Here is a 13915-nt window from a genome sequence, read left to right on the forward strand (position 1 = left end):
CGTGTGAATACACTAAATTCTATTCTTGTAATGGGCAAAACTAATTTAAGATATCAATACTTCCAGTATTAGTTCTAGTTTTTGTTATTGTAGTTTATGATTTAATTAAATATATTATGTTACTTAGATTTCTTTCTGTAGTTTTTAGTAACTATAATCTGGCTGGGGTCCAGAATCCATTTCCACGTCTTCATGTTTTTCACTGAAGCACCACCAGACAAACTGCTTTAACATGTTTATTAAGAAGTAGCAGAAACAAGTATTAAAATCACTGTTTATGGTACATCTGTACCTCTTGTTTTTAATGTTTGCTGCTCTTTTCATATATTTTTACTTTTCTACTTTAAACTTTATAGGTGACATAAATGTCAAATTAGCCACTGTCGGGACAGAGAATGTCCACATGCGACATTAGCTAGTTGTCTAACTCTTACTGACTGCAATAATTCAGTAACAGAACATGTGAGAACATCACAAGCCTCAGTGCCATCGAACCACACAATAATATCAAATTCTCTCTTCTCTCAACCAAGAATAGGCAAAATAGCAGGAACTTATAGCAAAAACACAAAAGAGTAACTGTTCCTGCAATATACCGACCAAAAATGAAATGTGGAGCCTAATCTCTTGGTCTGTGCAGCTGTGTAGTTAGGAGGTGTTGTACAATAATATGATTGTAGGCTACAGCATATTAAAGTCTGTTTTTAAAAAGGTTGGCATTGTGAACCTGTTCCTCACTAATCAGCGAGGACTTTTAATTTTTTTGGCCCATCTTGCTTGTCGCCTCCAGCACTTTTCATAACAAAGTTACACCCGTGCGTACATCATCCCGTACTTTTTATTTTGAGTTGCCTGTAAAACAAATGACAACAAAATCTTTCATTTCAAAAAGTGTCAAGTCTATGTTTAATCATCTAACACAGCATTATCCGCTGCTGGACGAGCTGCCAAAAGAATATAAAAGACAAATTACTCTTGGCTAGGTTGTGAGAGTTTCAGCCAGTTTACATTAATACCCATTTGTTTCTATAACCATAAACCTGTTTGGCCAAAGCTTTCCAGTTCTGACTGCAAGTCCTATTCAGCACAACCTCAAAATAGACAAACCATTAATACAGACCAAATCGATCCCGGGTATCATCATAGCCTCTTGGGGGATACGATCTCAGACATTCCAAGTTATAAGTAGCAAGTGTTGGGTCTTGCTTTTTGCTTTTTTTTTTTTTTTGCATGACAAACACAAACCAAAAGCTAGACGTGATGGACCTTAATCCATTAAATCCCTCCAGCCCCACCCTTGACGGTAAATCCTATTGAGGTGTTCTGCTGGGTGGGGGATGCAGACGCAGTCGCACCTTGCCAAAGCCAACTCTCTGTCCCATTGTCCTCTTATCAGCCTTATCAAGGAGGAGTGACTGTTGATGAAAGACCTCGGCTGCATCGAGAACTGATGGCATATTGACCCAGCGGCAGCTTAGCACTATGGGAAGGCAGATCCTTAGGCCTGATACAAAATCCCTCTGTCACACGAAGGGGAAAGCAGAATGAAAAACCAAAAGAAATCTAAGAGGAAAGAAAGAAGACTCACAGAAGCTGTTTACTGTGAAGGACAGAACAAAAGGACTGCACTCAGAGTCCGTTTTAATAAAAGTGTGTTTACAACTAACTCTAACTAATGACCAGAGGGAGCAGGACTCCAGACTATTCGCCTCAACTTCATTAAGGCCTTTAAGTCACCCAGATTAAATTTATGCTGATTGGTCTTAGAAAGAAGATTTCCCAGAAACACTGGGTTGTGGAGCTCTTTTACGAGTTGAAATACTTAATTTGTGCATACACTAAATTTTACGCTATGTCAGAGGTACAAGGCTTTTAAAGTTGTAAGCTTGCCTGTGCACATTCAGTTTCACAGAATGATTTGTTTTCACAGTCAGGCCTAAATTGTAACTTGACTCCCACAAGTAATACAGCATGGCCTGTAACAAATCTACTAAATATGTAGTGGGAAGCTGGGATGGGTGGTGAAAAATCTAACCAGGGCTCAATTTTTTTTCTCTTGTTTTGAGTCTCCAGCAGGAATATTCCCATGTTACATACAAAACCCATGGGAACGACAAAAGCACATGACATGGTGACACTGTATTTGGCAGTGTGCTCCCCCCCCTCATCTTTTCATATTTGCCTGCCACCTGAGGAGATACAGGCACAGCCCTGTCAATCCCGGCACTGACACCAAGCCCAGGAAGACCTCCTCTAATTCCATCTGCGCACACATTCATGTATAAGAAAATCCAGCAGAGAGGAGGAGAGAGGGAGAGAGAAAAAGGAGAGAGACAGAGAGATAGAGGAATGCGACATGTACGCTATCTGACATGTTCTACCATTAATCACCACATATTCTTTCACTACAAGGAAAGACAGACACCTCATCTCAAGATGATTCGCAGCTCTCCTATACAGAAGTACTACTGAGAAATATTAGTTTGCAAACTGAGGTTGTCTATATGTTTGGTGAAGCTAAATTATTAACTTGAAATTATATTTAAATACACACCCATTATTTGTTGTTAAGATTGAATAATTATGACTGTCCTAAGCCTGTCATCTAAAACACTTAAATAATTCATAGTTTTAAAACTTGTCACTAGACCAGCGATGCTTACAAACCAGAGCTGTAATGCAGGACTCTCAGTAATGCTATAAACAAGTATTTATCTGGAAACTAGTGCTGATTTTACATCTTTCACCAAAAAAAAAAAAAACAACAGAAAGATAGATGACAAATATCTTAACAACTCCAAAGAGTTATAAATCATTAACTGTCATGATTAGCCAATATATATACACTCAGAAAGTGTATTTGCTAAGAAAGACAGGATGCTGAAACAAGGTGAAAATCTTTCCTTAAAAAATATATCCATGAATACAAATAAATTACATCCAAGTGTACAGACAGCAGTCAGCCCCGGAAAATTAAATAAGAAAGATGAGATGCAAAGTTTCTCCGGATATGCTGGGGAGGGGGAAATAACCCTGAAGCAATTAATCTTTCAAAGCTTCTGCAAAATACAAAAAAAAAAAAAAAAAAAAAAAAAAAAACTTGCAGCCATTTATGGCTATGGCAGTAACCCATTTAATTCAATTATAAAATGCATTAAAAAGATATTACGGCTGGGGCGGAGTGTAATGAAGCATGTTTACTTGGGGATAGTGTTTATAATGAACAGTTGTAGAACTTAGCCCTTTAGTTAGAACAGGACATATGAACAAATACAGAAACACGAGTTATCGCAAACAAGATAGAGCAGTCAGATATCTCAATTTTAATTTCACTGAGAGTAAAAGCAATGCATGTTCAACAATAATGAACTTCTATTCATAAAGAATGTGGATTTCTAAACTTTTGGAAAGTCCCCTCAAGTTTTGCTAAAAGTCGTTAAAGGCTGTGATGGCACAAATGTTCTACAACCTAATCTAAATGTAAGTCTCAGGCTAAAATATCAGCCTTGTAAATAATGATATTGTGTCAGTTTCACTTGGTTCCTTCTATCCAAATAATGCGTGCATAATATGGTGAAGGAGGTTCTTACCTTCAGTGCACTGTAGAGCAGCCAAAGCGAACATCAGGCAACGGAGGCTTGGGAGACTCCACACTGAACAGGCCATTGTGCTCGGCTTGGGCACTCTCCTCATGCTTGCTCGAAAGTCACTGGAGTCACAACGACACGTGAGAAATCATCCCAAAGACGCTCATCTTCAGGGTCTGCACCTGACGAGCATAACAATGTAGAAGAAAAGTTTCAGGGCTTCTGAGAACACACACACAGTCCCCTCCACCATCTTTGATCTAATTAAAAAGTTTTCAAAACCTATAATAAAACCAAACTTAATCTCAGGTGGAAATCCCTCTAATGTGTGCCAAGGTAAAGACGCATCTTCACCAGCAAAGCAAACACATCTTGCGTTATTCTTCCCAGTTTATCCCTCCATACCATTACGTGTGCTGTGTGCTGTCCGGTTGCCATTCACAGAACAGGTAAACAAGTCTTAGACATGTCTAGTGAAACCGGCTCTAAAGAGGCAAGCCCAGACTACTCAGACGTGTATCTGTCTCTTCTTAACTGTTTTCATCCGACTGCATGTTTACGGCACCTCCTGAGTGCCCCGGTGCTCACCCCTCGCAGGGGAGCGCAGTCACTCCAGTAACAAGTCACTTAGGAGCCCATTAAAAGCCTGTGTACACCCCTCACACACTCTAGAGCATGTACCTCTGCATATACGACTCAAATTATTTATTCACATTGGCAGAAAAAAGACACCCTCTTGTTTTTAGTCGCAATATATATTGTCAAGAATGACTATTTTTCTTCAACCCCTCTCAGAGACGACTTACTAACACGATATTTCATACTATACTAAAAGACACTGAAAGCACTGAACAGTCGTGCAGCAAACCGCCAGCAAAGAAAATAAATATATCACCCAGGAGGGCTGATCCCGTAAACAGGCAGATGGGTGTTGGGCTAAATCGACGACAACAGCCCGCTACTTTCATATCTTTGTGTCATGCTGAGAGTGGTTAACATGCTGATCAGTCTGAGACACCGAAGGCACACACTAAGGCGGTCTGTCTGACTCCCCGCTCTTCTCATTAAACACACTCAAGTCTCTCTTCTCAGCTGGAGGCCTTATCTTGCTAAGCTGTGGTGAAGACCGCCGATCAACACCTGTTAAGTGCTTCACACAATCGGTGGCGATCGAACCCCAGCCGGAGCGTCATGGGGAGTCCTGCTGTTGCCATTTGCATGCGTTTTGTCACATCACAACAAATTACACTATGTTCGTATACAAAGGTTTTTGTGCTTTGAAGCTCGACACTGTGGCATGCTCATACAATTTTTCCAATGAGAATTTATGCTTCTGATATAAAATGACAGCTTGGACCATGTTGTGTTGACTACGTATGAAACTAACGCAAACAGATGTTTAAATGCTTTGAAAGATGGAAAGCCAGAGGGGCACCAACCCAGAGGCTGTAAACAGCTGTGCACACCATGCAGCTGTGCTTTAAAAACCAGAAGACATCATCAGACATTTAAAAAGAGGAGGGAATTTCAAAAGAACATTTGTTGCTCCTGTACAAAAGAGTGGAAAGAAGGGCGGTATTAAAATTAAAGTTGAAAGGACAGTTTGAAATGGTAATGCTTAAATAGGGAAACAAGGCACAGATGTGAAAGAATGCAGCATTCTTTTGACCAAAACCTCCTTGTTGTCTCTCTCAGGCAAGCATGGGCCACCAGAGAATAAAGAAGGAGGCGGGCCATTCAGGGCAATGAGGCCTGCAATAATGGATTGGAGACATGAGTGTGAGGAGGGGCACGGGGGGAAGGTGGGAGATGTTACAATGCGAGATTGACAGCTTGCAAGTCTTGCTTGACCTCTGAATTAACTCCTAAGCTTTCAATAAGCTAAAAGAAAGAGTCGTGATGCTGATTGTCGAAGAATATGACGAGTCTATTAAAAAATACGGCAAAGTGCAAGTTATTCAAAAATAAATGCAGATTAAAGATGAGCATAATAAATCTGAAGATGTTAATTCTTTTCCATACATAACACTGCTAAAAGTGGGAGCAGCAAAAATCAGACTATTTTTTTTTCTCTAGTGGTGAGATATTGGGTCAGTGATCAGATGACATTAGTGTCCCACTGAGCCAGATATCGGAGAGGAAAATCAATCAATGACCCCTCACAGGCCAGCTGATGTAGCTCAACACATGGTGCTATGGCTATCACTCCATCTGACCGCTGCTGCACCAGAGACGGTCAATTAGCAAAAAAAAAAAAAAAAAAGAAAAAGAAGAAAAAAAAAAAGAAGCAAAGATAGAGTGAAATTTAAAAAAAAAAAAATAACATGCACCTGGAGAGAGAGGAAACAGAAAATGTCTGCCAATTACTGAGTACATATCAACATTGTTTATGTGTCTCAAATCACAACAAAAAATACTGCTTCATTTTAACAGACTAGTTCATCTGGTGTTGTTCCAAATTTAACACTTGCTAATTAATCTTTTTGGTATTTTACTAATGGGTCTTGCTGCATATATATCAATTTTACTGCCCAGTCCATTGATCGAATGCAGCAATCCCTGCTGGTCGAAACGTAATGGGACAGAACAAGGCCCTAACGCCCTGATGGATTTCAGACATTAAGTCATCTGCAGTATATAATAAAAATGTGCACGGCTTGTTTTTTAACCTTGTATTTCTTGGTGTTTTGAGCTGAGCATACTAGTGTTGTACTATCACAAAAAAATGAGTGCAGAAATATTTCAATCTACACAAGTGCATTAGCTAGAAAAATGACACGATTCAAACTGGGTTTTCACATACAGAAATGTGCGTTATTCATTTATCAGAATAATCAAGCTAGCCTTTTTATGGCATTTGATAAAGATTTCTATTATACTCCTGAGAGAGACACATTAAAAAATAATTATAAAATAATAAAAGAATTTTAACAAATTAAAAAAATAAAATCTGTTTTTTCTGTACATAATTGTACTAACTGAATATTCTGGATTCTTCAGAATACAGTGTACTGTGTACAAGATCAGCTAAAATGTCTAGTAGACTTTCTTTATTTTGATACATCTTTTTATTTTGAGATAGAAATGACATGCAAAGCCTAATAATCACCTGAGTAACACAGGGGGAATCCTATTAAAACGCTAAGATACCTGTACCTGTTTCTCTCTGGGGATTATCATGGACGTGATATGGGAAGGTAACTAAGTTTTAACGCTGCCTTGACATATTGTTAGCAGTAATTTTGATGTTTTAGTGGACGAGAAGTGGATTATCTCCAAATGAAATTTGGAAATGTCATTTCCATTAACTGATAGCGTCACATTCCTCCTTTCAGGTTGCAGACGATAAGGAGGTTCCTGCCACAGCCATTTAACGGTGGCTTTGCTGAGCACTTCTCGGCTATGGCGTTAATGGGCTGACATTAATACGGCTAGATAAATAAGAAGGATCAGGGAAAAAAAATTCAGAGGACCACCATTATATAGGTATCTCACACTGATAGCGCCTGTCAATCGGCATAAAAGGAGTCCTTGACGCTCTATATTTCTCCTTCAGTTGGTGCAGATAGCCAGGAATATATATTTACACAGGAAGAAACTTCCTTTGTATCGCTTTTGTAACACAATCAAACTGCAAGCAAAACTAAAGACTCCTGAAGACATGCTAAAGCAAAATATGAGAAATCTGCAGCTTTTCAAAGCTCATCAACTCAATTTCAACAAAATACATCAATTTTTAATTCACTCTGAAGCAACAAAAGGACTGTTCTTGTCAAAACAACAACGCAAACGGCTGGAAATGAGTGTGTGCGCATGTGGGTGTGTGTTTGTGTGTGTGTGTGTCTGTGTCCTCAGACTCGCTGTCATTTGGTGTTCATCTGTCCTGATACGTTTGCGTTACTCCTCCAGTGTCACGCTTCACTGCCTGCCCTCTTTACATGTTTATTTTGCCCCGGTCTTCCTCAGACACTGAGCTAAAAAGTTCTTTAAAATATTCATACATACATAACTATGTATGAATGCACTAACACACAGGATACACACACCTGGCTGTGTGCAAGTGTGATAAACACATACAAGGTAAACATATTAACTGAACAAAATATGGATGCTTTAAAATGAATTGCTCCAGTGGGCAGACGTGTAATGCTTCTCAGAATGCCACAGATGAGCAGCTGTACGAGAGAAAAGTGTTCTCTGTCCCTCTATTAAGCATCAGATCATCAATTATTCACACATCATCGTGAGGCATTATTCAACAGCATGATTAATTTTTTAAGATGGCAGGAGGCAACACAAAACATAAAAAGTGGAGCTTTTACAATGTGTTGAAAAGATGACATTTTGGTCAGAGGTGGTAAAAGAAAATAAAAAAGAAAAGGGAAAAAAAGAAGGTTGATGGCTGTTTAGGGAAATAGTGGTTGATGTGAGCGATGTGTAAACCCCAGACAGGACATTAAAGTAGTAAGCGATATCCATAGTGCAAATCCTCTATACCCTGTGCTGAATGCAGATTTTTCTGGCCGAGGTTTTTTCCACATGCGAACAAAGAAACGGTGATGTCTTGCTATGAGATGGAGAGCACAGAGTAGACAGCAAATCATTTGAAAATCTGCAGACAAAGACGGAGGGTATAGTGTGCTCCCTGGGAGAAATCAGTTGTCAGGTCTAAATCTCTCCTGACAACACAACCAGCAGTTAATGCCGCTTGCTAAATCTGACCGTATCGTATTGACCTTTTTCAAATGCTCCTGCAAAACTCGGAGCCCATTAACTCCTGGGTTCAAACTCAGGACTGCTTCGGTATGCTAAGAAAACAGCTACTGAAATGTTCCAATGGGTTTGAAACTGTCGTAATTTAAAGTTAACACTGTTGTTACTCAGAAGTAGAAACAGTGCTTGAATTTGTCAGGAGTGAATTCTCGGGTAACCTTGGATGTTAACAGGGAGAGCAATATGTTAAAAACTCAGATGGGGTTGTTGTTCAGGGGGGTGTCAGAGAGGGAGGTTGGCTTCTTTCACCACAGACCACACATCCTGTACTATTTACCATCACAATGATGCCTAACAATGATGTGAAGTAGGGGCGAAAACCTCAGGCTTCCAACCAACACGATGCAATTTGCAATTCATAAGGCAACAATTTGATATTTGACGAAACTGAATCTGCTACGATACGATACGTTTCTATCCGATTTAGTATCTGCCAACCGATATGTGCCCAACAATGTTCAGAATCTGAGGTAGGCCTAACATTAATTCATTAATATTAATGATGTAGACAAGGACTAGTTTAAAAGTATCAGAGTTATTGACAAATCACCTTGCTAGCCTGTTAAATTGTTTACACATCAGTGGAAATACACAAATTATTTTTAACACTCCATTTGTTTGTCCTTTTTTCTATAACAATCGATTTATGATTGATTAAATTGATTTTTACGATACACAATATGTATCATGGTATATACTGCAGGTTTGCGAACAATTTCTTAGTAGTGTTGCATTTTAAAAAAAACTGTTAAATGATAATTTATTTAATATCTAAAAAAAATAGTTTTTTTCATTTACTAAAAAAATAGATTTAAATATAGAATTTAACACTAAAAAAGAGAAAAAAAATCTGTAAGATCATAACATTTAAAAATTTAAAAGATTCCAATACTAAAATAATAAAATGTAATAAAATTAAAAGCATATTGTGCCATAATTCATCACAGTATCAATATTATATCGTCTTATCACATAGCCCTACTTCACACCCTTAATGTGAAGTGTTTTTCAACTGTGTTTTAGTCATTTATGTAGTCAAAAGCTTCTAGCGCTGAACTGCAATTAATGCTTTTACTATAAAGAGTTTAAATATCATTCATTCACTAATGTCCTAAAAATCCTAAATCCTTATTCGTACCTCCTGGCTGCAGTGCTTTCTGTACCTATGCTCTCATAAATAAAGGGTACTAAACTGTACCATTCTCTGTTGCTGGGATGGTAATCTTATATTTTGTACCTTTAACGTGTATCTTTAACCTGGAAATAGATACAGTGTACCATAACATTATAAAATGATTACCTTTAAAGCGTACGTATACATGCGCTTCTAGGTACCACTGATACAAAACGCGTACTCTTGAGCACACCAATCCAGCACCAATGAATGGTACAGTTGTTCTGAGAGCGTATGGTGTACAGTTTATAATTCATCACAGCGGAATTGTATCCATTTGACTAGAGTGTACTATTTTGAAAATGAAATCCAGTTTAGAAGACTCACAGATAATTCACAGACTAACACAAACTCATTCACCTTCTAGGAACAATTATACGTGCTGAGGCTTGAGCAGGTCTTAACTATCCTCCTAGGTTTTAAACTTAATCTTTAGGCAACAATGCCAAGCAAAGAGCTTTTAAGTGAGACTTCAGTATTGAAAAAGAAAGTGGGTTAGAGAAGCAGGCACTGATGGCCCACTCCGTCTTTCAGAGGAGATCTAGTTTCATTGTGTATGGTGATCTCCCTCTCCGAGGTCTTTAGGCTCGGGACGGGGGAGAAGGAACCGGCGCAGCATTTCTCCCTGGATCGTTAGCTTCATTAACATGTGTTAACCAATGCTGCCATCGGTGTAATTGAGATGCAAACGGTCCCACGCTGGATTTGTGCACAGGCTGACCCAGCCTAGTTTTGCTGCTAACTGTTAGAGAGAAGGCACGGCTATTCATCGCTACTCCACAGCATGCAATCTTCCGAAATACTACACTACACTGCTGCTTCTTTGTAGACTAAAAATATAATTTCACGAGAACCACTTCAGAAATGAGGAAGAAGGAGGAAAAAAAGTTTCCATGAATGACTAATAATACCATATGCAGTTTGTAATTCTGTCATTCAATTTGTTTCGATTTGAACAATGTCCATAAATGCTATTGATATTAATCAGATGTTGACACTGTAGTACTGTAACCTTATCACATTTCAGATTCTGTAATATAATCACCAAAGTAAAACACTTTATTGGGAACCACCCTGACATCTGTTAATACAAAAAAGCTGGGAAATCCGACTGCTTTGAGAAGTAGAGTCACACAAGCGACCTGCATTCCAGGGTAATGACCTCCATTCAACAGACCATCAGTCTAGCCAGGAATTAAAGCACGAGGACTGCTGAAGAATCGCTCTGAATGGAAATGGATTCCACTCGCAACACCACCGTCCTTTGCCACAACAACAACTGGGCCGCAGACACAATAATCACTCATCATTCTCTTCCCATTTCTCTTCCCTCTGCCTCTCTGAGTGGCTCTGGTTTCATATACGTATTTTGTTTGTTTTTATTCGATGCAGTTAAATAAAGGCTGAATATGATGAACACGCACAGGCGATGAACCTATGACTGTCCGAAAATTCGAAATTCAAGTAATATTATAATGAGTAGTGCCACTATTAAACCCAGGAGCTATTCCTGTTAAAATGCTGTGAATCCTATGACAGCCGAGCATATAAAAATTTTTTTTAAAAAAACAATAAAAAGTGTCGGAGTAGAATGTTGGGCCACCACAAGTCGCCATGTGCCCTGACACAGATTCTACATGTCTCTACAACGAACTGTGCCAAACTGTTCCAAACCATATTCCCTCAGTTGGTGTTTTGATGATGTCTCTGTCTAACATGTGGCCCCAAATTCTCACACAGGCGCTCCGCTGAGTTGATATCTGGTCACTGTGAAGACCTTAGCATGTAATGTACATAATTTTCATGCTCATGATCCATTCAGTGAGGCCTCGTGTCCTGTAGATGGGGGAACTGTCATCTGGAAAGAAACCACTGCCATGAGGAAAAAAACATTTCTTCATAGTCAGAATAACTTGCTGTTGATTTGCAGTGACGTTTCCCTCTAAGGGAACAAGTGGACTAAAAGTGGACCATTTGTCAAATGCAAAATGTCCCAGCAGAACACTGCCACCTTTTTTCCTTTAATTTGTCACCTGTCTGTAGATTACAGCTTCAGTAACCAATCAGAACAACTGATACAATTCAGTAATAAAATAATTGGCAATAAATGTCATTATCAGTTCGCTGGACTGTTATGAAGCATGCTACATCACTTCATTTAAACTAAAAACCCATTTGAATGAAAAGGTGGAGCACATTACAACAGAGACAACAGTACCACCACCTCTAAAGCATAAGAACATTTCGCCTCACGATGTAACTTTCTCTGAAGTGTTTTCGTGTGTGTAATATTTTCATTTGTAGTCATTTGTCTGAGAGAATGGGAGAAAGCGCTATGTCCCTGGTTGAATCATGCTTATTAACCGCTGTGTATTGAGCTGTCTGACCTTATCCAGTAGCTATATTGCCCATTTATGGTCATATTTATCTATCTTTCCTGCCTTGATTAGTCTATGAGACTCTTGCTATGAAGCATGTGCATTATACAGTGGTGGGCAGACAGTACTGAAACTATTTGAATCAATATTTTGTAATTGATAAACTCTGCATTGTTTAATTTTTTTTTAGCATATATAATGTGTATTTTGAACATATATTGTGTGTGAAATCATCAAATTATCATCCTGCTTTCGAGTCACATCAGAGTTGATCCCAAAAGGAGTCGATTCACTAAAACACATACACAAAACTCAGGAGTCGGTTCCACACCCCGAAAATCATTCGCCTCACACGCATGGCAAACAAAAAAATGAATTTAGCATTGGCGTGTTGCAGTTAGCGAGACCACTATTGAATATTTATTTTTCCTTTAATTTGAATTTGTCTGGACTGAATTGAAAAAAAATCCGGGCTTGAAATGCAGATACGTCATATTGGTGCAAAAAATTGTGCAGAACTGGTATTAAATGTACAGAATACTGTGATTTTATGTTAGTTTGGGTATTGCACTTGGTTGAAATAAGCACTTGATAATATTCAAGCTGTGGCAGATTATCTAATAAATCTCAGTAATGATGTATTGCAGTTAGTGACCTGTTATTTAATTAAGCCTAGTTAACAGTTCTGTAGTAGTATTAGTTGAATGAAATGCTGCAAAGAAATATTTTTGAAATTAAATATCAGTTAATTGAAAAAAAAACTGGCTGAATCAATTATCAAAATAAGTGTTAGTAAAATAAAACTGCAGCCCTAATGTATATGTAGATAAATCACTGATGCACATTATTCACAAAAGTTTTTTTATTTGTTCATGAAGTGTACTGTTATTCCAGTTTTGTGTAATTATAATAAACAGCACCTGTGTAAAACTGTATGTTGTGGCATACAGAAGGAGGTGATGCCTTTCCAAGGCTTTGTTTGTCCATGGTTGAAATCTAAGACTTCAACATCTACTTATATGTTATTGAAGACAAGAAGCCATTTTGGAGCAGCAGAATGCATTAAGCTCAGGCAATACAAGATTATCCAATTCTAAGACTAATATGGGTTTAGCTAAGGTAATTGCTTAGATGGAGCCTACAATTCTTCCCATCTCGAGAAAAAAAACACCACCCGGTAGCATGTCCAATTGTAAAAACAAACACGCAACATCATCTTACAAAAACACAGACAAGAAGAATCCCAGGTTAACTATATATCCTGTGCACAATGTCAAAATTTTATTAGGTTCTATAAATAATTATAGAGTACATGCCGCATAGACACACGGTTTTGGGTACAAAGCAGTGTTTCTCTCAGATGCTATCGAGCGTGTTTCCATCTCTCCCTTAATTGCACTAAAGTAACCAGACACACAACCGGGGGGACCTCAAGAGCTGGGAGAAACATTCCAGAGAGATCTTATCACGGCGCAACAGAAAAAAGGCAGACGGAAATGCGGCTAAGTGGCTCGGCTCGGAGACCGGACTACATCGGCCAGCCTGAGGGCCTGCTGAGCTCAGATTTGGAGCTGTCTCCTGCCAACACAGGCCAGGCACACTGCTAATCAGCTCCGGGTAATGACTGATGAAAACATCATCAGAAACTGGCACTCAGACGCAATGAGCAAAAATATGTCTGGCGCATGGACTTAAGAATGATTTAGGGATAGTATGCACTGTGCAAAAAAAAAAAATAAAAAATCAGGTTTGATAAATGAACATTTGCTTATGAATGATCTAGTTTATTTTGAATATAATCAGTTTATAGTAATTGAGTAAAATAAGTGACACATTTCATTGAAATTTCCTTGATGTGTTTTCAGACGAATAATTTTCAGCTTGGGCACATGACACATGAGGTTCAACGCAGGCTTTTATTCAGTATAATCCAATATCTAAACTGTTTCATAAACATAAAAACATTTTCCCCAACATAAATACTACAACTACGTGGCAGAGGA

General features: G+C 38.5%; 1 protein-coding gene across 22 annotated transcripts in view; it reads right to left on the bottom strand.

The window, feature by feature from the left end:
* Positions 1-13915, bottom strand: part of adgrl2a (adhesion G protein-coupled receptor L2a) — a 97283-nt gene that overhangs the window by 74226 nt on the left and 9142 nt on the right. For 16 of the 22 annotated variants that reach the window (XM_034308668.2, XM_053237979.1, XM_034308669.2 and 13 more), the window contains exon 2: positions 3591-3769. In XM_034308668.2, coding sequence (XP_034164559.1) covers positions 3591-3693 — 103 coding nt within the window. In that variant the 5' untranslated portion in view covers positions 3694-3769. Of the gene's footprint in view, positions 1-3590; positions 3770-3992; positions 5032-13915 lie in introns of those variants that run through there. The other 6 variants (XM_053237984.1, XM_053237988.1, XM_053237987.1 and 3 more) reach the window with 3 other exon arrangements.

Source organism: Pangasianodon hypophthalmus, chromosome 11 (genome assembly GCF_027358585.1).
Source record: "Pangasianodon hypophthalmus isolate fPanHyp1 chromosome 11, fPanHyp1.pri, whole genome shotgun sequence".
Classification (NCBI taxonomy): Eukaryota; Metazoa; Chordata; class Actinopteri; order Siluriformes; family Pangasiidae; genus Pangasianodon; species Pangasianodon hypophthalmus.